General features: G+C 33.9%; 4 protein-coding genes across 4 annotated transcripts; 2 read left to right on the forward strand and 2 right to left on the reverse strand.

The window, feature by feature from the left end:
- Positions 1–3,577: 3,577 nt before the first annotated feature.
- Positions 3,578–7,629, reverse strand: LOC145563044 (BTB/POZ domain-containing protein At3g49900-like). The gene is made up of 4 exons (XM_081623450.1): positions 7,391–7,629; positions 7,211–7,280; positions 5,423–5,935; positions 3,578–4,381 (listed from the first exon to the last, which is right to left on the reverse strand). Exons 1-4 carry the CDS (start codon positions 7,594–7,596, stop codon positions 3,623–3,625), a joined length of 1,548 nt encoding a protein of 515 aa, XP_081479576.1. The 5' UTR covers positions 7,597–7,629; the 3' UTR covers positions 3,578–3,622.
- Positions 7,630–10,963: 3,334 nt separating this feature from the next.
- LOC145561867 (large ribosomal subunit protein uL24z) lies at positions 10,964–11,685 on the forward strand. Its single transcript, XM_081621989.1, has one exon. It carries the CDS (start codon positions 11,005–11,007, stop codon positions 11,443–11,445), a length of 441 nt encoding a protein of 146 aa, XP_081478115.1. The 5' UTR covers positions 10,964–11,004; the 3' UTR covers positions 11,446–11,685.
- A 3,110-nt stretch (positions 11,686–14,795) lies between these two features.
- LOC145561868 (mitochondrial outer membrane protein porin 2-like) lies at positions 14,796–19,796 on the reverse strand. Its single transcript, XM_081621990.1, has 6 exons — positions 19,639–19,796; positions 19,455–19,522; positions 16,034–16,144; positions 15,833–15,919; positions 15,548–15,756; positions 14,796–15,455 (listed from the first exon to the last, which is right to left on the reverse strand). Exons 1-6 carry the CDS (start codon positions 19,685–19,687, stop codon positions 15,149–15,151), a joined length of 831 nt encoding a protein of 276 aa, XP_081478116.1. The 5' UTR covers positions 19,688–19,796; the 3' UTR covers positions 14,796–15,148.
- Positions 19,797–20,384: 588 nt separating this feature from the next.
- LOC145562923 (uncharacterized) lies at positions 20,385–21,020 on the forward strand. Its single transcript, XM_081623341.1, has one exon. The coding sequence runs from the start codon at positions 20,385–20,387 to the stop codon at positions 21,018–21,020; it is 636 nt and encodes a 211-aa protein (XP_081479467.1).
- Positions 21,021–23,087: the final 2,067 nt, after the last annotated feature.

The raw sequence follows: 23,087 nt of genomic DNA on the forward strand, positions 1-23,087 counted from the left end.
CTAGAAAGGCTCGTAGAAATATTTTCATATGAACGCTTAGGCTTTGATTTCAATGTTTTATCTATAGGAAATTTGATGTTATTAAAGATTATTATGCGTAATAAAATATGTATTTTTTTGCCCACCCAAATTTTATTTTATTTTAAAATTCTATATGTGAATTAGGGCCCCAATTTTTGTCTTCGCCCCGGGCCACCGAAATTTCTGAAACGGCCCTGTAGCTAAAGATCATAATATTATTGTAAACAATTAAGATTAAGAAAAGGATGTGATCATAATATTAATATGACTTTGTTTTTAATACTCCTAGCTATCAACTACTTTCAAAATTTCAATTATTCTTTATATTCTTGCACATACAACATGCATTTTGCTTTTAAGGTCATTCATTTACAATAGTAAATGTATTTTATTGAATGATAAGAGTAAACAACGGGAAGCATCAAATTAAAGCATGTATATGGATGAGATCGATTACAATGGAAATTCAAAAATGTTAATTACCCAAAACATGAGCATTAAGCGATCAAGCATGTACTGTACGAGTGTACGTCATCAGATATAGGATTATTGAATTGTAGATTATTGTAAATTGTTATATAGTGAATTCTGCATATTTTTCCACTTATTAGTTGGATGATTGCATGATTGTTATTTAGTGGTGTCCCCACTTAAAGTTTTATCTGAAACCATATTTATATGTGACAAACAAAAGTTTGATGAAATAATCGTACAAAATTGTTGAAGTCTTTTATTTTTTTATAAAAAAAATAAAATAAATACTCCAAAAGGCATGAGTCATGAGATTGAAGAAATATAAATTGTAGGATTTAATAAGCATAGATTACATGAATCATGAACTTAATTATGTACTAGATCACATGAATCATGAACTTAATTATGTACATTTGTTGATTTAATCTAGACAAGTAAACCCTTACGTAAACGCAAAGACAAATCGAGAGAGATATATATATAATTGAAAGTGAGAGAGAAATCTCTATGCATTTGTATTGATGATTCATGCATATTGGATTTGCCAAAACAAATGATTCAATTTAAAAAGATGCATGTATTTCTCTATTTTCCCATTTAGTTCAATTCATTATTTCTCTTTGCAAATTTGCATAATGCATGTACTAATGTACGCGTAGCTTTACTTATAAATGGTACTCGTATCATTAATAAAGATGCAAGCAAGTTCTTTTATCAATTTGCCTTTGAACCCGGCTACTAATTATTGTTTTTAGGTTCACCAAGAGTACTTGTTGTGTTATTTGCAGAACAAAATTCAAGAATTTGAAATTGCTAAAAGAAATTAATACATGACACTATTTTGATACTTCATACTTTGCATGTCTAATTAGTGTGGAGCAAACTATCTACTAGGTATAAGAATTTTTTTTCCCAAGATTTTGAAGCAATACAAATAATTCGTATAATTTTTCTACAAGTAACCAAAAAGAAGGGGAGAATGTTTCGTGTGAGTCCGTTTTATGTGAATCTGGTTTATAATGCATACTCCCATCTTCCTACACATTGTCACTGCCCAGCCCCTGCCGGCGGCCGACAACCTTCTCCCTCCCAAGCCCCGGTGCTGGCAAACCTTCCCAATTACCGACCCAAAAGAGCCCCAACAAACACGATTCTATAGTCGTCAATTGATGAAGCATAGCCACAACTCCACCACCACCGACCCAAAAGAGCCCAAACCCAGATCGGCCCTCCTCCACCCACCTCAACCTAGAAATGCAGCAATTAACAACGCACCTTCCTCAAATCGCAACAATTAAACACCGCCGTCATCAAACACTAAACGATAAACCCATAGTCGATGTGCTGCGATTTGGCTGTGCTTTGATGGCTGCGATTTAATGGTTCGATTTGACGGAGTTGATGGTTCGATTTGGTTGTGCTTTAGTTGTATGTTGCGATTTGGTTTGATGGTGATTTGATAGTTGTGGTGGGATTGAGGTCTCGCCACTTTCATGAAGGAGAGAAAATATGAGTTGTAGATAAATAGGAGAGAGATGGTGGGTTGTTGAAGAGAGAGAAAGAGAGGAAGGAAGGAAGGGTTTTAATACTTGACCATTATAATCTAATTTCTATATATATATATAACCTATTTTTTGGTATATTTAACCTATTTTCTGACAATTATAATATAATATCTGATATTTATAATTTAATATCTGAATTATAATCTAATTTCTGGCCATTATAATCTAATTCCTGACTATTAAGATTTTTTTTTCCCTTTTTGTATGACTAGACTCACGTGAGTCCGTTTTACACAAAACTTTTACAAAGAAGGGTCATACACGTCAATTAAAGAAAAACAATAAAGGTATCTATGTAGTACTTGTATATTACCCTGCCTTTTTTTTTATTATTATTTTATAGAATTTTCTTTTTTTTTATTTATTTTTTTATTTTTTTTAAATGAGACAAGTAATATGGGACGGTAGGAGTATCACTCTTAAAATTATGGTGCTTGTTAATTGGATGAATTGGTTTAAGCAATCCCTTCAGACTAGGTCAGCATTCCTTACCTGCTCAGCCATACGGACTCGTTTGGTTGCAATGGGAATTAACTTCCCATGATAATTTCCAATTCATGGAAAATTATTTCCCTCCGCAAATTCCTAAGAAGTTTATAATAATTGGAAATTATTTCCAATTTCCAATATGGGCCACTGCGGTCAGGCCCAAGTTTATAATAATTGGAGGTTTTTGTCAAACAACTCAGCTAACTTTAAATATGATCTACAAAGATATGAAAATTACACCAGTACAGAGGTATCTATTGTTTAATCTCTAATTGTGTACATTAGAGAATCTCAAATACTTCACATCATAACGTTATACTTCGTAATTGGTACGGATGATTTACAAAAATATAGCTTTTAAAAAACTTATTTACGGTTTTGCATTGGAATAAAACTTATTTACGAAAATACAGTATACGTAGGCTCGGTAATACATTTGGGATAGTTTTTTCTTTAGAGACAAAAAGTAGCGGTTATAGTCTAAACCGCTACTTTTAATTTGCCTTTAGTACACTCCAAGTAAAGATACGGAGTAGCATTATAAAGGGTAAAACCGCACCTCAAGTAGCGGTTTTAGTACATAAAGAAAAAAAAAAAAAAACAAAAATATACTTATCTGAGCCTACGTGGACAGTAGTTCCGTAATTAAGTTTTATTCCGATGCAAAAGTGTAAAAAAGTTTTAAAGTAACCATATTTTGATAAATCATCCAAATTATACCCCATAACATGTATATAAATAATGTGTTTTAAGATACTGTACATAGTATTGGATGCAAAGAAGATACGAAATACCGGGTTATGAGATATAAGAGTTACAATATATTCTTTAAAATGTAACATAGAGTCAGACATATATGTATATATATACAAACATGCAATAAGACTAGACGAAAATTGTAAGTTTTAAATCAAAGCAAAACACACTCAAATATATCATTGTACTTACATTTTTCCCCCAAAAAAATTTGTTTTTATACTGCAAACTAATTAAGCCAATGGCTCAAACAAAGTAATTAACACAATTAACCCAAATAGATCAAAGAGCCTTCAATTAATTCAGTCTAATACTAGCTAGCTATTAAGAACTCTTCCTCTTCTCACCCCTCCATCAAATCTCCCGTTGTCTTTAACCTTAGAATTACTACTAGAAACTCCAAAAGCATTCCTTAAACCTCTAATTAACCTCTGCCTTAAATTCCTCTTCACAACCTTATTATTATTCTCTTCACTATTGTCATCCAAACACGAAGATGATCCCATATTCATGTCACAAAATTCACCATTATTGTTATTATTATTACTCCCTCCGAACCTCAAAAAACTCGAAGAAATAGACCCTCTTTCTCCTCTCTCCACCTTATTATTATTAAAGCGACAACTCGAAGTCCTCCTTTGATCATCCATCAATGAAGCACTACCACCACCCTTTTGTTTCTCTCTTTCAGACTCCATAAGAAGCTTCTTCATACCACATAATTCCTTCTCTAGGCTTTGTATCCTTGAACACGTCGTATCAATTGCTGATCGTAGTTGTGTAACCTGGCGTAGGGCTGCATCCCTCTCTAGGATTGCACCTAGGGTGGCCGGGGAGTCGGTCCGTGGGTCATATTGGGAGTGTTGTAGGGGATTCGTAGTTGTGTTAGGGTTAAGGACGGAGAAAAGAGAACGATGTGTGTTGAGTTGTTCAATAAGCATAGCTTGGACAATGAAACGGAGAGGCATACGTGGGTTTTGTACGGCGTGCATTAGGAGTGTTGGAGATAGTATGCTACAATCTATGCAGCTTGTTATTTGTGTCTTCTGATCTTCTGACATTTTTCCATTGTATACCTGTGTAATGTATCGTAGTTGTTATATATGTAATGATTGATTTTATTTAATTTACAGGATGAAGATATGAAGAAAATGCATGGATGCATGACTAGAGATATCAAATATTTCGTATATTCATCTATCACTCTTATCAGTTGTACTTGTGCAACCGACTCATCTATATATCATTGTCATAGCTACTATATTGTCAAACGTTGTAATTAATGAAATTGCATCAGTAAATAGTACACTTTGAATTTTGAAATTTGTAAACAGACATCACATCACAATCACATAGAAACGCATGAAAAGGGGAATTAAAAAAAGATGATCAATAATGCAAATTTTTTTCCTTAAAAACAATTGCCTACTTTGAAATTTGGATGTGGATTGAAAGTTGAGATTTTAGAGAGCTCTCATGAAACACAAATTTTGGTTTATAAAATGGGATGAAATACATTCAATAATCTATATTTGTGAGAGTGAGGGATAGCTCAAGTGGTTAGAGCTTCCCTCCCGGTTTCAAGAGATCTTGAGATCGATTTTCATCACCTGCCCTTGTGGCTCTCTAAGCACCAAAAAAAAAAAAAAAAAAAAAAAATCTATATTTGTACACACGATAAATGATGGACAATGTACAACTTATTCAGTTATTTGCGCCATGTTCAATAGTTGTTGTACACCTTAGGAGTGTCATTCCTAGAAGTTTCTCATGCTCTCTTAACAATAATATAGTACTGTACATCTTTCATTTATGCTACTTTGTCTACTCTAGTACTTCGCTAGTAAGAAAACAAAACAGTAGATCGAATTCCTTCAACTTCTCAATCAAGTCAATTATGTTTCAACCAAAAATTGTCAATTGTCATATATACAATCCATTTAAAACATTCGTATATAATTCTACTTGTCATGTGACACTCTCATTAGACGTCCAAAACATGTGATCACCTCAACTTTGTACATTCTAAGATTTCTAACATTGTCATTTATTCTATTATATGGTCATACTTTGAATAATAACACGAGTATAAGAGTGTAATGTATAAGAAAACTTACCAGAAAATAAAGATCGATGACTCTATAGAGAAGATCATGACTTGCTGTATATCTCCCCTGCATAGAGTCTGCAATCACTTTGATCCCCTCAGGCGAAACCGTCTTAAGTCCGTCAGCACAACTAACAGCTCCATCTCCCTCGCCGTCATCCAATAACGCTTCAATACATCTACTAGGAAGAAACGCCGTTTGCTCTGCCTCAGGAAGCAACGACAAACTCGAACAAAAAACGTTACATATTAACGTTCTATTTACAATAACCACCTCACGGAAGTAAGACTCCGTTAACTCACGGAGGCTTTCTTCACCTACAATGCCGTCCATTTCGAGGAGTTGGGCCGTTATTCGAAGAGCAACGAGATTGGACGGTGTTATAACGGCGTAATTGCTGTAACAGAAATCGGCAACTTGTTTGAAGGTGTCTGCCGTAACTTTTAACGGTGGAGAAATAGTGAATTCTGAAACCCTTGTTAAATGGCGCTTAAAGTAACCACTTTTTGAAACTAAAACATCCTGTTACAAAAACAAATAAACAACTACTTTAATATATACGTACTGAATTTGTATTTATTTCATTGATAATGATTTTTCATTTGCATTTATGGCTTGAAAGTACATTGGTTTTCACTATTTTTTTTGGCCCCTTATTGTTTATGTTTTTTTTTTTCATGTAATAATTCGAATGATCGTTCAATTTCCGGAATTATAGAACAAGAATTGCTTCTCCTATACTATTCACACATGACTATATAATTGCATTTGTAAACCGTTACACATGCTTTCTTCGTGTTTTAATTGCACCATTTCCTTCTTTAGTCAAACTTTGTAAAATTTGGCTGTACTTTTTATAAATTGACGTGGAATCTTAAATCAAAGTGGAGTATGATCAGTACAAACACTACTAATTGGGTTCACAAATCACAATAATCTATTGTTATCATTGTATACAATTTTTATGCATTTAGTGTACTTCTAGAACTTGTTATAACCTTTAATATCTGATTTCTATATGGTCATGTGATGCAACATTGTAACTAGTTTGCAAAACTTATTAGCTTGTGTTTAATTAAGGCACAATTAGAAACCTTAGATATTATTTTACATTCATTAGACATTAGGTAACAAAATGAAATTGCTTGTATACTTATTTGGATATTTGATACTCTAAAGATATGAATCAATGTAATAATGAATTGACCTTACATGCGAACAAATGATTACTTAAAGATAATGAGAACATAATGAAAGACAAATATGGTTCTGAATTTTCAAAAATGTCAACAGATTATAACAGCTTTGGTAATGACACTTAATGAGACAATTTTCTATATTTGTTAATCTATCATATTGTCAACATCATACAATTTCTACTCTTCATATTTTCTTGTTTTTTTTGCCCTTCTTCCTTAATCTCTTGGGTTCACATATGCATCCCAATTACATGTTTACATTAATACAAATCTTTAATTAAGCATATAATCTTAGCTATGACATAACAATTAAACTGAACATATTAGCAAAATTCTCATTATAATGTGAAAACAACAAGATAGACGTGGCTCATTTAGTAACTTGAAATTTGCAAAGGGCTAATGAACATAGTATGAATTTTGGAAAAATTAAGTTTAAACACATTAATAGTATTAATATCTTATATTAACGACATAACTATTAAATCAAAATTAATAATATCAGTTTCAGACTTTAAAGGTCATATTAATTTATAATTAAGTCAAATATTATTACTATGAAGTAATTTCTAAGGAAGGGCAAACGTACAGTACATACCTTGTGTAAGTGAAAACATACGCCTCGTACTTGTATCTTAACGTCTGGTTTCCTCCCCGTTGCTTCCGTCCTTAATTAGAAAAAAATTAAATTACAGTAATTAATTAAAGAAATGCATAAACATATCACAAATGTAACAAAAATATAATAATACAAATAATTAGTATGTAATAAACACACCAAGCGTCAACACCGGACTGAAGAGGAGAAGAAGGAGAAGAAAGAGGAGGTGAACCAAGAGACTCCAGTTCATCCTCATCGTCTTCGGTTTCATGTTCGTGTTCGTCTTCATCTTCAAAGATAGTCTCTGAAGCAACCCCTAAATTTCTCCAACCCACCTTCATATTTTCTTCAACTTCTCTTTCATTACAAGCAGTAGATGACATTGAGATTTAAAAGGGTATAGTAGAAAATAAAATATGAAATCAAACAAAAAAAAATAGTTGTAAGGTTTTTTTTTTTTTTTTTTTCTCTTCCTGTAGGAAGGCCTGAAAATGGGCCTGATAATAATTGTAAAGCAGTAAAATGGAGCAGAAGTTTTGGGTAGGGTGATAAATAATTTGCCTGTTATATATAGAATTTGGTTGGAAAAGGGTATTTAATGTCATTTCCCTACTGCTTGTATTGTGAGAGTATTTAATGCAATGGATCTTTTACATTTTATTGGTAATAATATAAATAAGATTCAAAAATATTATTATTATTATGGAAATAAATAAATGTATAATAATAATAAGATTTGAAGTATTGTTATTTTGTGGGGATCATATGACACGAAATTTCTCTAAGGTTGGTAGTTTCAGACTTGGTTTGGTGAGAAGAAATGCTAAAAACAAATTGGTTTGGAGAGAGGTTCATCATTCCTGGTTAACCATTATTGTTTTGGACTTTGGTAGTTTTCGCAGAGTTTATTTATTTTAATGCTCTATGATCGAATAGATATAGTGACTCGGATGGTTTCAATTCTTCGTGGTTACATTAATACATGTATTACGTATATTGTAAAAGTTGTCTTTGTATTTGTTGTAAATAAAAAAAAAAAAAAAAAAAAGTTGTCATTGTCTAATCCTTTCTCTAACACTCTACTTAAATGTATGACGAAGACATTTAATATTTTAAAAAAATATCGGTGTCATTGGAAATCTAATGACTAGTTAATTATTTTGCCTTATTTGGTCTACCTAGCATTCTTGGATAATATTATTGGTTTTTTGCAAAGATTTTGCAAAAAAAATGATCAATTGTTGGATATTAGGTGTTCATTAACTAACTGTTGACCAAATAATTCTAACACATGCTATTGAGAAGAGGCCTTTCTAGCTGATTAATTAATTTTTAATTTTGGATGAAAAGCTGGCTCAACAGCCATCAACTTAACATTGCCTTTTAATTGCCTGGCCACAAAAAATAGAAAAAAAAAAAAAAAATCTAATGGAAAAATGGGTAAAACTTAAATATCATAATAGGTTATATGAATCATAACCCATTATTTAATTTAATATAAGTACTAAAATATCATCAAACTACTGTAATATTTATGATAACAATTATCTATTTAACCATTTGAGTTATCCACCTATAGACCAAGAATTATTTTTGTATATCAAAAAGTATGTACTTAGCATCAATCCAAAGTACAACAACAAAAGACATAATTTATTTTGTCTCTTTTGAAATATTTGGTTGAAGGAAGGTAAGAGGTGGCTCTCAAACGACATATAATATGGCTACTGGCCTGGCCTCTTATAGGGTGTGAGGATAATAATAAGATGTGGTGGTTAAAAGGTATCCAAATTAGTAATAATATGTATTTATTTATGAATTTGATTGGATTTGGATCATTACAAATTGTGTCAAGAGAGTACGCTTTGTCATAATATATCAATCCCTATCAAATAAATAAAAAGAAAAGAAATTTGACCAAACTAATTGTTATTTAAAGTATACATAAATTTGTTTTCAAAAAACTATTCATGCAATACATAAATACTAGTAGATCATTATATGAAATAAGCAAAAAAGAAATATTCTGTATCTAGTACATACATGTGGCAACTATATATATATATATATATATATATATATATATTGTCAAAGTAATCACGGATTACTTCACGAGTTAGAAAATTATAATTTGAGTATTTGACTATGTCTTTGGCATACAAACTAGCTAGGTAATCATACTCACATCACACACTACTCAGCACTGACATATTTAATTATTTATATGTATGCATAATGCAACGCAACGTACGATTAATGGTTTAAGTTTAGACTTGGGTAATTTCTTTGAAGATAAATGGAAGAGCTGCTATGACTTTCACCCCTTGAGTTTTATATACTAGTAGATGTAAGAAAATCAGCTTTAACTGGTAACTAGCTAATAATGTAATAAAAAATAGTGCTCATCAATACCTTATCAATCAACGACAATGGGTAACACTAACACCAATCCATGCATCAACATTCAACAATATGATGATGCGTGGGCGGGTATTTGGTTTGGTAATTTAACAAAAGATTCCAGACACAGTAATATGACCCTCGGGATGTTAAGTTAATGATTGGAAATAAAATTTCTTATAACATTTGACTAGCATTAGAACCAATTTTCGAAACAATCATATAATGGAACAAACTCATTCTTAGGAATTTATAAACCTATTGATAGGCTTGTTATGGTTATAAACCAGCACTTATGACCCTGAGGGACATCCTCAACACTCATTTAAATTTTGAAAGAAACTCAAAATTGATTGTAGACTTACATTTTAGACACTATTTTTTTTTTATTATTATTTTTTTTAACACTTTAGAGCTTGTAATGTAAAGTAAATATTATGAGGTGCTTTTCATGGAGCCCATGAGATTCTGTTAGGTCATTTGGGAGGTTGAAACCAACTAGTTTGCCTCTTAACTATCCAGTTACGTGCATACCCTCTATTGTTAACTCAAGACCACCATAAGCTTTTATGTGCTGACTAATGACCATACATGGTATCAAACAATATCATATGACCTCGAGTTTCGGGACACATCGATCTATTGCTGACACTTGAATTTTCAACACCAGATCCAAAATTTCCTATAATGTTTCCATCTCGTGTATTATAGCCTTGAATTTAGCCTCCGAAGATCATTTAGTTCCTACCAAGGATAAGCATCAAGCTATTTCCCGAGGTTCCTAAAATGCCTTTAGAGACATACTTGGTGCCTAAAACCACCTCATTTATTTTTTGGTCCACCCCTTGCTATCATTTCTTAAGATGTACTACCTTGCCTCCGCTTAGCTATGTGTTTGCCTTAACTTAAGGCAAGTCAAGACGCTACCTTCAATTGTCATTTGTGTTTTTATGACAAACAGTCGATTGAACCAGCCGACAACAACCAATTGCCAAACAAGGCCATTTAACCATTCACCCTCATCAAATACTATTTTTACTATGGGATTAATCAAAGCATGTACAAGTTACAACCAATCCACCATGTTCCATGTAGATTAATAAAAAATCAAAACCCAAACTTCTCCAAAAGAAATGTTAACAATACACAAATGGGCCAACAACCCAATCAATTAAAATAAAAAACTCAGAATCCATATTTTTCTCAAAAAACAAACCAAACAAAAACGAGTAAACCCATAACATTTTACAGCCCAACAACAACAAAACCCTTGTTCACACTAACAACACTCACACTCTCCCTATTATAAGACCCTCTCAAACCCTAATTCATCAACCTCTTCATCTTTTCCGCCCCCTTTCAGAAAACCCTAACCCCAGAAAAAACCCAAGATGAAGCACAACCCCAGAGTCTCCAGCTCTCGCCGGAAATGCCGCAAGGCCCATTTCACGGCGCCTTCAAGCGTCCGCCGTGTCATCATGAGCGCACCTCTCTCCGGCGACCTCCGCAGCAAGTACAACGTCCGATCAATGCCGGTTCGCAAAGACGACGAAGTCCAGGTTGTTCGTGGTACCTTCAAGGGTCGTGAGGGTAAAGTTGTCCAAGTTTACAGGAAGAAATGGGTGATTCACATTGAGAGGATTACTCGTGAGAAGGTTAATGGATCGACTGTTAATGTCGGAATCCACCCTTCCAAGGTTGTGATTACGAAGCTGAGGTTGGACAAAGACAGGAAGTCGCTGTTGGATCGCAAGGCTAAGGGTAGGGCTGCTGCTGATAAGGATAAGGGTACCAAGTTCAGTGCTGAGGATATTATGCAGAGTGTTGATTAAATTTCATTTTGAGAGAATTTGAGAGAGGTAATTCAAATGAAAGGGTGTTTTTGCTCTTTTGGTTTTTGTTATTGTTAATTTCTGTTGTTTTTTTGGAACTTTTATCAAGTTAGTATTATTATGTTATAAGAAGATTTTGGATCTAAATTTATGGCTGCTTAGTTTATTAATTAGGGTTTTTGTTGAACCTCTCGATTTTCTCTGATTTATGCGATATATTTCTACGTTCTTATTACTGTTGTTAATATTATTTATCTTTGTTTGATGATGTGTTATTATGAAATGGTTCTGATTTTGATAGTTTTCTAGGATGTTGTTAGTATTATCTATTGATGGGTTGTATGTGGTTCTAAGAGACAATCTTGAGTAATGCTAATATGGAATGATTTGTCAGGTAATTTGATTAATTCAAGGCAAATTTTGTTTATTGTGCTCTGTTTTTGACAGGAATTTCTAAAGCTAATCAAAATGGGTCGTTTATACAAGTTTAGCTCTTCAATGTTTTGTGATTAGTCTAATTTATAATGACAATCACAGTTGATTCTTTCAGTAGTAATAGACTAAGCATTTGAATATTAAGATATTACAGGGGTTTGTTTTCCTAAAGTTAAATGTGGTTGTTTTGGTGCAAGTTTAGTTCTTTAATATTCTAAGTAAGCTTCTTATATGATGATAGACAGCAGTTGTTTTCCCTGTAATTGACTTAACATTTGAACATCTTATCCTTTTATGTGCATATAAAAGTTTTGAAAATTGAGTTGAATTTGGTTGTATGATCAAAAGTTTTGCGGCTATTAGTATAAATGAGGCTAGAGTATTCAATTAATGTGTTATACTCTAATAGTTGAACCTATACACAGTAACAGAGCAACCTTTAAATGACACTGAACTTGTGCTCAGTTGTTCCTTTGTTGGTGCCTTGGTGGTTTGGTTCTTAGATGATATAGACTTGTAGATGCAAGGTATTGGCTGTAATGTTTAGGGTAGCATCAAGGGTTGCTTAGTTGATTCTTTGTTTTGGTAGTTTTGCTCTTTTCTTCTCTTCAACTTACTCTGGGGAAGGATTCATTGGTGTTTTTACAGAGGTTGGCTGTAATGCTTAGGGTAGTAAAGATCTGACAATATTTCTTGAATTATTAAGGTGTATGTGAGGTATGTGGTGGATGTGCACAATTTTGAAAGTTGGATACATGCGTTTTGGATTGACAATTCAATGCTTATGGTATGATGTGGGATTGGACAATAATTGTGATTCTGTGAGAAGGTAGTCAGGTAGATGTTTGATGTGATTCATTTAGTATGGTTAAATCTTTATATGACAATGGAATTAAGTATACAAATCTGGGTTATTGTTATTGGGTTCTGCTTCTGAGATTATTTTGTATCCGATGTCATATATGATTATATAAAGTGTAAGGGCAAATATAGGTCTTGTATCATAATGTGTTACTAAATGAGTAGGCTATGTATGATATGAAGCGTAAGGGCTAATGTAGGTCTTGTATCATAAAGTTGGTAAATGAGTAGGCTATGTATGGTATACAAGCACTAGCAAGATTAAGATTTGATGATGTGGTCGTTTTTGTTTTCTATTCACATAATTTGTCAAAGGCTTTTAACCTTGTACGGAGTACAACTTCCTTCAATACAAAACAAGAGCAATAACAATCGATCCTTAATCCTACAATTGAATTACTTGCAAAGATTCTTCCGTGTCCTACCATGAAATTGGTGTAAGTCATATTATACGGAGTAACTACATTTGACATTTGCTAGATTAAGAATCTATCTTCCCTGTATTGTTTGAAGCCTTTTTATTCGCACTTTGGTTCCAGTTCTCTCCCGATCAATACCTCGGAATCTTTTTAGAGTTGTGGGGCAAGTGTCTAGCTTCTCTCTGAGCCCTGAACCTTTATCCGCCAAGCACCCTTTAGATGTTTGTTTCCTCATTGATTTGCTAAGTATGATTTTTCAAGTTGATTTTGGCTCTTATAAGGAGATTATAGTTTTTGTTGCTATATGTTTCTTGGTGCCTTGAATTCAATTCTTGCTTTCGAGTTAATGAAGATTTGACCATCCCATTAAAAAATTCATAGAATATTTAACTCAAAAGACTTCAAAACAAATAACATGATAACATACCCTAACTCATCAAGGAATCACTTTAAAACATGCATATTTTACTTATTTAGAACATTTTAATCTCACTGCTAAAGATTTTCCAAGAGCTCCCAATTCCTAATCCAATCTGCCAACCTTCAACTTCAAAACTATGGCTTAAACTGAAAATTTCCATGAACATCATACATTCATACAGGGTGCTTACTAAAAAGACACTCAGGGGTCGTTTGGTTCGCACGAGGGAATTGAAATGGAATGAACAAAGGGAAAGGAGAAGAATGGAATGAAAATACCCTATTTTTGCTTTGTTGTTTGTTTTTAAAACAAAGGGAATCATTCCCACACCACACCACCACCACCACAACCACCACACATTTCATCAATTTTTCACTTCCCACCATTTCCAGCCACCGCCGCACATCCTCCACCACTCGCCGCCCTTCGCCGCACCTCCCCCTCCCCTTGCCTGAGTCACCATAATGTATAGTTACTGCCAAAATTTCTCAAATTTGGGCTCTTTTTAATTGATTAATTCTATAATTTTTTTTAGTGGGAATTGTTGTTCTATATATACATTTTGATGGTATTATCTGCTTTTAGACTTAGATTTTCATTTCGAAATCAAATTTAACATCTTGCTGCATTTTCTTCGGAACATTCATTAATTTGGGTTCAACTTTTGTGGGTTTTTGCGGGGGAGGGGGGTGCAGCGGTGGTCGGGGGAGGTGCAGTGGTGGTCGGGGGAGGCTCGGCGGAGGTCATGGTAGGGGCGGCGGCGGTCTGGGCTGGTTTTTCGGTGGTGTTGGTAGGTGTGAAGGTGGTGATGTGGTGGTGTGAAGGTGGGTAGGGAAAGGGAATGGGAAAGTCTAAGGGGGGTGGGGAATGGAGTTGGAAGGATTTGGGTAATGAGGAGGGTAAAGGGAATGATTAAAAGTGTAAAACAAACATCAACAAAGGGAATCGAGCCAGTTGATTCCCATTCCCTTTCCTGATTACCCCCAACCAAACGGCCCCTCAGTTTATTGCAAATTATTGGCAATTGAGCAAACAATGAAATCCTATGGGCTATGCCGCTATGGCAATACTGAATATAATTCATTCTAATGATATTTGTTGCCAGTCAATGATACAAGTGTAACTCACCGCAGTCCTGTACAACTAACCTGGTAAAATGAAACTTAATGATGAAGCACCCAGGATTAAACAAGAGTAAGAAATTGCACGATACATAGAAAATAACTTAAGATTTTAGTCAGGCCAACAACCTATTCCATTTCATGTCTGCATTCAAAATTTCAAAAAGACCAGTATCAACAATTAAAACTTCTTCCAACTAAAAAAATGCTACCAGGAGATATCTTGGCAAATTACAATGCCTCCTTGCAGATCGGACAGACCCGAATCTATAGACAAGTATCAACAACAATGTATTATAGCAACAAAACCTCAACCAGAGGGAACCAACAAATGAATATATCTGTATAACTACTTATTAATAGCTCCAATGAACAGAGCCCCATGGGGGACGGGGAAAGGGAGGAGATGGATTGCAAAACGTTTTCCTGAAGAAAGCATCAGGCTATCAAAGCTTAAGAGCAAGTCCCAAGCCAAACCTCGGAGTTTTATCCAAGGCCTGGGTGTCAAATTCACTGGCGACAGTGAGCACTGATTTAGGAATGACCTGGTGCTGGAAAACAGTGCCAAGTTTCCCATGGTTGTTGAGTTTTGCCTTGACAAGTGTCAAATGATCAATTGCATACGATCCTCCAACTGTGAAAGTATTCTCATTAGTAGAAAACCTTCTACTGATTTCAGCAACTGCAGCACTTTTCTTCAGCTGATCAAAATGGTACAAATATGATGCCTTCACCGTATCTCCCTTGTCACCCCTGTGTAGGAAGACACTCTAAGTGTTAAAAATGTACCATTCTCATGACACCAACTTTAACAGATAAATACTAGTCAATCAGCGAGGACTTACAGGATAATAGAAGCACATGACTCTGGCTTTGAAAGATTAACACCAGCAGTATACTTGGTAAAGTCACCAGAAGTGGTGTCATAACCAGCTTCTACACCAAAGGCAATAGTTGGGGTGCCAAGGGTAGCCGTAACATCAACAACAGGAGACTTGTTTAAAGCAACAGCTGATGTAAATGTTGCATGGTTATGGAAGTATTGAACCTCCAGCTGTTTGACAAATGGCAAATAAATTAAGATAGAGGTAACAAAAAGAGGAAATCCATTTTCAAAAGGCATATTATACCTTGCCACCAGATGTATCTGGTATCTTGAATGAAGCAATAGTTTTTGTTGATGGGACTATGTCAGCAATTGTGATGGTTGTGGAGATCTGCCAAAATAGAGTTAATAGGCACGAGCTTATACACAATAGGATGCTGTGAGATATAGAACACATTTGCCATTTAACCTTTGCTAGCAAAAAACAAACAGAAAAATAAATTACCTTTGACTCTGTGTCAAGTTTGACATCAATCACAGTGTTCTTGTACTTGTACAAGGTAGCCACATCTCCATTTGAAAGTCCTCCTTTCTTCACAGCAGTTGAGGTGAATGCCTAAAGGTTTGGAGAAGAAAATGACATTAAGATATGTTCCCTTCTTATTTCAGATACTTAAAACTTATTTCAGATACTTAAAACTTATTTTTCTTTGAATAAAATAAAAGATTTAGACTACAAAAAACAAGAAATTATCACTTGCATGCATAAACTAATACTAATTCTTATCAGAATAAGAAAATTTTGGACCACCACAAATGAGAATTTATTTCAGGAGCTTAATATTTGTACAGCTTCAGACCATAATAGATCTATATTTTCATCTAAAAGTTACTCTCTCTATTTTTATTTTAATAATTAATTACACTTGGTTTTACACAATCTCCAACTACCGACGCACAGAACCTTTTACTATGTACAAGCATATCAGTATTAATGTATTAGCAAAGAAACTACAAATTTGATATTCTAAAAATGCATTGTGAATACAAAGCCAACTAGATCTCACATGATAATAGTGATAATTAATGATCAAAGTTTTTAATCTTTGACCCTAAAGGCAAAGTGTAAGATTTGCAACTGTTTAAAAATAGAGGATGTGCGGAATATAATAGATTGTAGGGTAATTGATAATTAAAAAGATACATATAGAGATGAATAAGATCCCACTTGTAAATATTCTTTCTTAGATATTTACATAAAGTAACAGCATAACAAGATCAAACCAAAATACAGACCAACCTACCTTAATAGTTTCAATTCCATTCAGGTTAAGAGAACACAACCCTAAACTGGTCAAATAAAATTTATGAAGATGACACAACATGATAATTTTTTTAAGTTAAACATTAGCATCAGAATACAGTAAATCTTTGGTCATATCAAGACAGACCACACCAAAAAGATTAAGACCAGACCTAACTTGACCTTAACAAAATAAGTTCAAATCACCTAAATCTAAGTAATGTAAATATGAAAACAGTTATAGATGAAAGGCCATGAAACTACATAAACAAGGAAATGAAGCAACCAGAAATCAATTATAAGGCAAGATTTTCTACTTTAATCAAACCACAAGGAGCTCATTCTGTTATTAGGCCCATTATATATTTGTGCAAGTGGTAGTTATAAAGGTAGACCATTGGCTCAAAAACCGAAGGACAGTATAATTGAAGTGCACCACATATGTCTACAGCACTCATAACCTCACCATTTAAACATAACATAGCAGCTAATATAAATTGATCATAATGTCCTCTTTTCCCTTCAAATACTGCATGACCTAATAATAGTCTGTGATTTCCAAAGTCAATGTAAACAATCTCCTGCACAAGTCATTTTTCTTAAATCTACCTTGCATTTCTATCCTTCAAATTTTCAAAGTTAGCAAGCTGCAAAAACCTTCAAATCACTATTGAAACAGCTTTCAGACTTCCTAATTTTTAACCTCCCTCATATTCTACTTTCAACCTAACATGAGCTTGCAGAGAATCAACTTCATAGTCAAAAAAGATTAGCACCAGGCCTAATAACTATTAGTTTCTTGGTAGATTTAAGAGAAGATGAGGTCAGAGTCCTTAGATAATGCATAAGTAAATGACAGCATATGTGATCAAGCAAGCTAGAAGCCTAGCCACCCATGTGAAAGCGGCTCGAACAACAGGATAGAATTCAGCATAGAAAGTCATGCTTCATTGCTTCCAGTCATAATTTGAAAGTCATGCTGCATTACTAATCTTGGGTAGGATACATATTGCTAAAGGATAATAGTAGCAATTAGAAAGTCAATTTGAAAAGCACTTTCTAATTGTTAAAGGACAATAGTAGCTAGAACTAGGGTAGGATACATATTTGATAGGGGTAGATGAGCACAAAAGAATAAAATGTGCAGTAGCCATTGATTGTTAAACTATGGAGTTTACAGTCAACAAGAGTGTAAACAACTTCATCCATGAAAAAAATTTAAAGTAAATTCCATAGCATAAAGAGCTTAAAGTAGGTTGTAAACATGCCAGCATAAAGAGCCCTAAACACTCCAAGAGCTATTTTCCAGTATCAGGATTTCCTCCTCTTAGTCAGAAAATAAGGATAACATAGCAGGACTATAGCTTCTCCGCAAATGGACTTTAGCTTACAATGGGAAAGAAAAGAAGCACAATTGGACAAACTACAGGCAAACTGCTAGATTATATACTATCAAATGCTTGCGGGTTGGATAGGAGGAGATGGGAGCAGATGACACATCAAATCAGTTAAATAGATATGATAAACAATGGACAGCCTTATATCCTGACTATGCAAACTCTGTTGACTAAATTCTAGACCACAATCAATTTTGTTGATTATCTCTTAGGCCCATATGCAAAGAAGAAATGTCAACTAGTAACTGAACATATACTGTCCCCAATGCCCAAAAAAAAAAAAAAAAAAAAACAAAAAAGATCCTGCCTCACACACATCCACTATACTAATTGCTCGTTATCTTTCCACAAAATGCAGTTTCTCACTCATCTATACAATAGTCTCCAACGCATCCAATTTCTCGTCAAAGTTTAAAATTTCAGAAATAAAACAACCAATACACTCAGTTGGCATGAGTTGAGCACTAAAGCATACGCCAATGCAGTCCTTTGCTTCCAACACAAAGACATCAATGACTTATATAGTTCTAGTCTTCTAGAATATCAGTGGTTACTCGCCTGGGTCAAAACTTGAAAGGAGTATGCGTGCATCAGAAAACTTCTCTAATGTAGAAAAACATTACTCTGATTACAAGAAGATGTGCACCAGAAAAGTACTCAAGAGTGAGGATCAAGGCTAGCTTGGTGCTTCAGGCAAGTCAGCTAAATAAATCTGTCGAATGCAGAAGACTATCCTTGGACCTCGCTTGCTTAAGTGAAAAATTCTATTCGAAAAACAATAGTCTAAGTTTGTAAGATTAACTATATGTTATAATGTTATATCTCCTTATCTCCAAAACCGGAACCGGACAAGTTATTGCTTACAAATGTGCACGCAATTGGATCTAAACATAATGTAGTCAAGCATATTCATAACATCCAAACATTGCGCATTTTGCCACAGAAATTCACCAAACCAAATTCAAATTCTGGCTACTACAAAAGTACAAATGTAGTAGAAGCGATTGAACAAATAACTTGGATATACTTGATAAATAGAACATCATGCATCAAATATAGGAAGAACAAAATCCGATTACAAATATAATGAAATGAGTGATAACATCAGGAAACTGGACAACATGACTTTCGCATACTACGAATCGATCGTAACTACATTAACATCAGCTCAAATTCCTCAAAATGACTATTGCGAAAAAAATTAGGGCAAAAAAAAAAAAAATTACCACGCCATTGACGCTGATTGATGAAACTGAAAACTTCTGATCTGAGACGTAATCCCTCGTAAGAAGATCTGCACACGAAAATTTGAAGAACGAATTATATTTACAAGAATCGATTCCACAACAAATCTAATCAGAAATTCTAGAAGAAAAGAGCGAAAATGGAGAAGGAAAATGGTTGAAGAACCTTTGGGACGCTTTCCGATGTCGGAGAAGAGACCTGGACCGTTGGCCATAGTTGCAGCGACGAAGGAAGAGAGAAGAGAGAGGAGAGAGAAAGGGGTAGAGAGAGGAGAAGGTAGAAGAAGGTGACGACCAGTCGATGAGTACCAACAAAATGACAAAGAGGGAAATAAAACACGAGGTTGTAGTAAGGAACGGCGGAGGCTCAAAAGGTGGCGTAGGAGAAATATTGTTACCGTAACTAGTTTTTTTGACCCGTGGATATACAGGTGTAAAATCGAAAAAACTTCATATATCGAAAAAACTCCATCTAAATTGATCTAATTTCATGTTTTGATTAAATTTCATTTCATATTATTTGCACTCTAATTACTGAATAAACAAAAAGTCTAATAAGTAATAAAATATTAGATTTGTTTAGGTGTGCACATTTTAATTATGAATTTTTCAATTTTGTAAGACAAGTCTAATAAGATGTTAGATTTTTTTTTGGTCCGCACATTTTGATTATGAATTTTACATTTTTTTTCAATTACAAAAGTGGAAAAATAGTCTTATAAGATGATTTTTGAGGGAATTCTAATAAGATGTTAGATTTGTTTGGTGTTGTGCACATTTCAATTATTAATTTTTCAGTTTTTTAATCACAACTATGGAAAAATAGCCTTAGGAGATGATTTTTGAGGGAAGTCTAATAAAGTTTAGATTTGTTTTGATGTGCACATTTCAATTATAATTTTTTAGCTTACAATGGAAAAGAAAAGAAGCACAATTGGACAAACTACAGGTAAACTGCTGCGGAAGTCGGAAGTGTTGGGGTTCCCTAGGTGTTTTCACAGTCTTTGGTTGGCTGATTCTATTTCTCGTTGCTCTTCGACTGGCTCTGAAAACAAGGTTATGGCTTTATTTGCTATTCTCTGGGCTATTTGGCTTTCTAGGAACCAGCTGAGGTTCAGGTATGCAGACTGGTCGCTTGGTACAATTGAGATTATGGTTAAGGAACGGTATTATCGGTGGGTTCAGGCTCAGGAGCTGAAGAACTCTTTGGTTCGTTCTCGTCCGGCTACTGGTTCGGGTCTGTCGGCCATCTCGTGGATTTGCTTGCAGGGGTTACCTAATATTTTCCCAACAGCTTGCTTGATTGTGGATGGGGCTTGGGATGGTTCCACTAATAGAGCAGGGGCAGGCTGGGTTATGCGTGACCTTTGCTCGTTAGAAGTCCTAGGTGGTGGGAGTCGGGCTTTTATGGCGAGTTCTGCTTTACATTCTGAGTTACAGGCCTGTATATGGGGGGTTCAGTTTGCAATGCGCAAGGGATTCTTGAAGATTCGGATTCATACGAATTATGTTGATGTCATTTCATTTCTCTCATTTCGAGGTCTTTAGACATTTCGGTTTGGTGGCTGATTCAAGACTTGCGAGACGCCGTCCGTTCCCTATTGGTGTGTCAGATTTGGAAAGTTCCTCGGGCTTGGGTTTCACCAGCTCACTGGTTGGCCGGGTGTGCTCGTTGTAGGCAATTGTTGTATTTTCAGTATTAGTTTTTTTCATAGCTCTTTTGTCAAAAAAAAAAAAAAAAAAAAAAAAAAAAAAAAAAAAAAAAAAAAAAACTATAATTTTTTAAATCACAGAATTAGAAACATAGTCTAATAAGATGATTTTTGAGGAAAGTCTAATAAAATGTTAGATTTGTTTTGGTGTGCACATTTCGATATGAATTTTTCATTTTTAATCAAAAAAAGTGAAGGCATTTAAAGATAATACAAAGTAGGGTGAGCATGGGACGGATACCGTACCGTTAGTACTAACGGTTCGGGTACTCGATAACCAAAATCCCTAAAAGTGATATTCATAACCCAAACCGATAAGTTCGGGAGGGTACCCGGATTTTCGGATCGGTTATCGGGTACCCAATAAGATATCCAATAATGATAATTAAACTTAATTATGTGGTTATTATGATATAAATTACCACTAATTAACAACAATATATGATTTTGACCAAATTATTAATAATATTACTAATCATTGATCATATAATAAAGTAATTATGAAGTAAAGTAGGAGTTTAGATTGTAAAAAAAATAGATTTAAGTAGGGAAAAAAAAAACAAAAAAATGCTTATCGGATCGGATCGAATAATCGTTAATTTTAAAATGATACTCAATAACCATACCCGATAACAATTTATCGGAACGGGTACCCGAACAATTATGGTTATTAGATTGGGTACGCTAATTTTCAGAACGGTTGCGGACCGGTTTTTAGGTTTTCGATTTTTCGGGTAGTTTTGCTCGGACCTAATATTACAAAGGATAACACAAATAAAAAGATATGGTCTCACCTAATCTATTTTGCTCTAATCAATTCTCAAATAAAGCAAACTTTTACATTAAAGAAATGCTAAATGACACCTTTTTTTTTTCTTCGAATGTTTATAAATACTTCAAGTAGAATATAGATATGCTTAAAATCATAAGTAGTACGTGTATCATATTGTCATAATAATGGAAACATAAATAGTTTAATATTTCACTAAAAACTCTCTATTGTCTAAACTAGATTTAACGATGAATTTTTGTAGAAATAGTTAGATCTCACAAGAAATTCCTTGAGAAGTATATATGGTTGGTCATTGGTGGAAAACATACTATCTTTTCAACAAGTAACGTGTTTACTTGATAATTCTTCGTATGTTATATGTCATTAAGTAACATAATTGCAAAAAAAGATCAACATATTCATTATACCAACTCTATCGCTATTCTTACATTGTATATATGATTTGTATTCCAAAAAACCTATCAAAAGAGGGGAAAGATATACCCAACCTTTAATTTTAGCAAAAGCAAAGACCAAATATCTTTGGAAACATTTCTAGTTTCTAAAGTTCTATTTGATATGAATTGTCATAAAACAATGCTTAATGCCATAAATTATGATTATTACGACACCCATTTGTTACTCTTATACGGATGATCAACTAGTTTAATTAGTTAAAGTCTTAAAGAGTGATACTTAACACCTAAGATCAAATTATGTTTACATCTATCATTTGTTATTACAACTCTCTATATATCTATAAAAAATGTTACATAATATGACACATTAGCTTCTCCTCAAGCTTATGTATTGACTAATTACAACTTCCCATGTTACAACATTATTCAATATCTAATATAAAATGTCGTGATCCGGTAAGTAAACACTCGAGCAATTCCTTAACATTTTTGCCTTTTATTTCTTCTTAATTTCTTAGTTATGGATTATTACATATAGTTGACCTAATTACTTTATAGGAAGTATATATGAGAAGTTGAGAGCTTAGTGAGTTTATGGCTTATAGATGGTCTAACTAGTATAAACTTTAATATTTTAAGGAGGGTTGTTATGGAGCAATAGATCTAAATGATTTATTTAGACTTTTTGCAACTTTGGGATGTTTTTTGGGAG

Source organism: Chenopodium album, chromosome 10, assembly GCF_948465745.1.
Source record: "Chenopodium album chromosome 10, dcCheAlbu1.1, whole genome shotgun sequence".
NCBI classification, from domain to species: domain Eukaryota; kingdom Viridiplantae; phylum Streptophyta; class Magnoliopsida; order Caryophyllales; family Amaranthaceae; genus Chenopodium; species Chenopodium album.

Bases quoted from the DNA above. Each gene is read 5' to 3' on its own strand.
- LOC145563044 (XM_081623450.1), bottom strand. From the start codon at position 7,596: ATGTCATCTACTGCTTGTAATGAAAGAGAAGTTGAAGAAAATATGAAG. The intron at 5,936-7,210 runs GTATGTACTGTA...TTTTTGTAACAG, and splicing joins TATGTTTTCACTTACACAAG to GATGTTTTAGTTTCAAAAAG. The intron at 4,382-5,422 runs GTAAGTTTTCTT...TACATTACACAG, and splicing joins TCATCGATCTTTATTTTCTG to GTATACAATGGAAAAATGTC.
- LOC145561867 (XM_081621989.1), top strand. From the start codon at position 11,005: ATGAAGCACAACCCCAGAGTCTCCAGCTCTCGCCGGAAATGCCGCAAG.
- LOC145561868 (XM_081621990.1), bottom strand. From the start codon at position 19,687: ATGGCCAACGGTCCAGGTCTCTTCTCCGACATCGGAAAGCGTCCCAAA. The intron at 16,145-19,454 runs GTAATTTTTTTT...CCAAACCTTTAG, and splicing joins CAATCAGCGTCAATGGCGTG to GCATTCACCTCAACTGCTGT. The intron at 15,757-15,832 runs GTATAATATGCC...TTTGTCAAACAG, and splicing joins CAGATACATCTGGTGGCAAG to CTGGAGGTTCAATACTTCCA.
- LOC145562923 (XM_081623341.1), top strand. From the start codon at position 20,385: ATGGAAAAGAAAAGAAGCACAATTGGACAAACTACAGGTAAACTGCTG.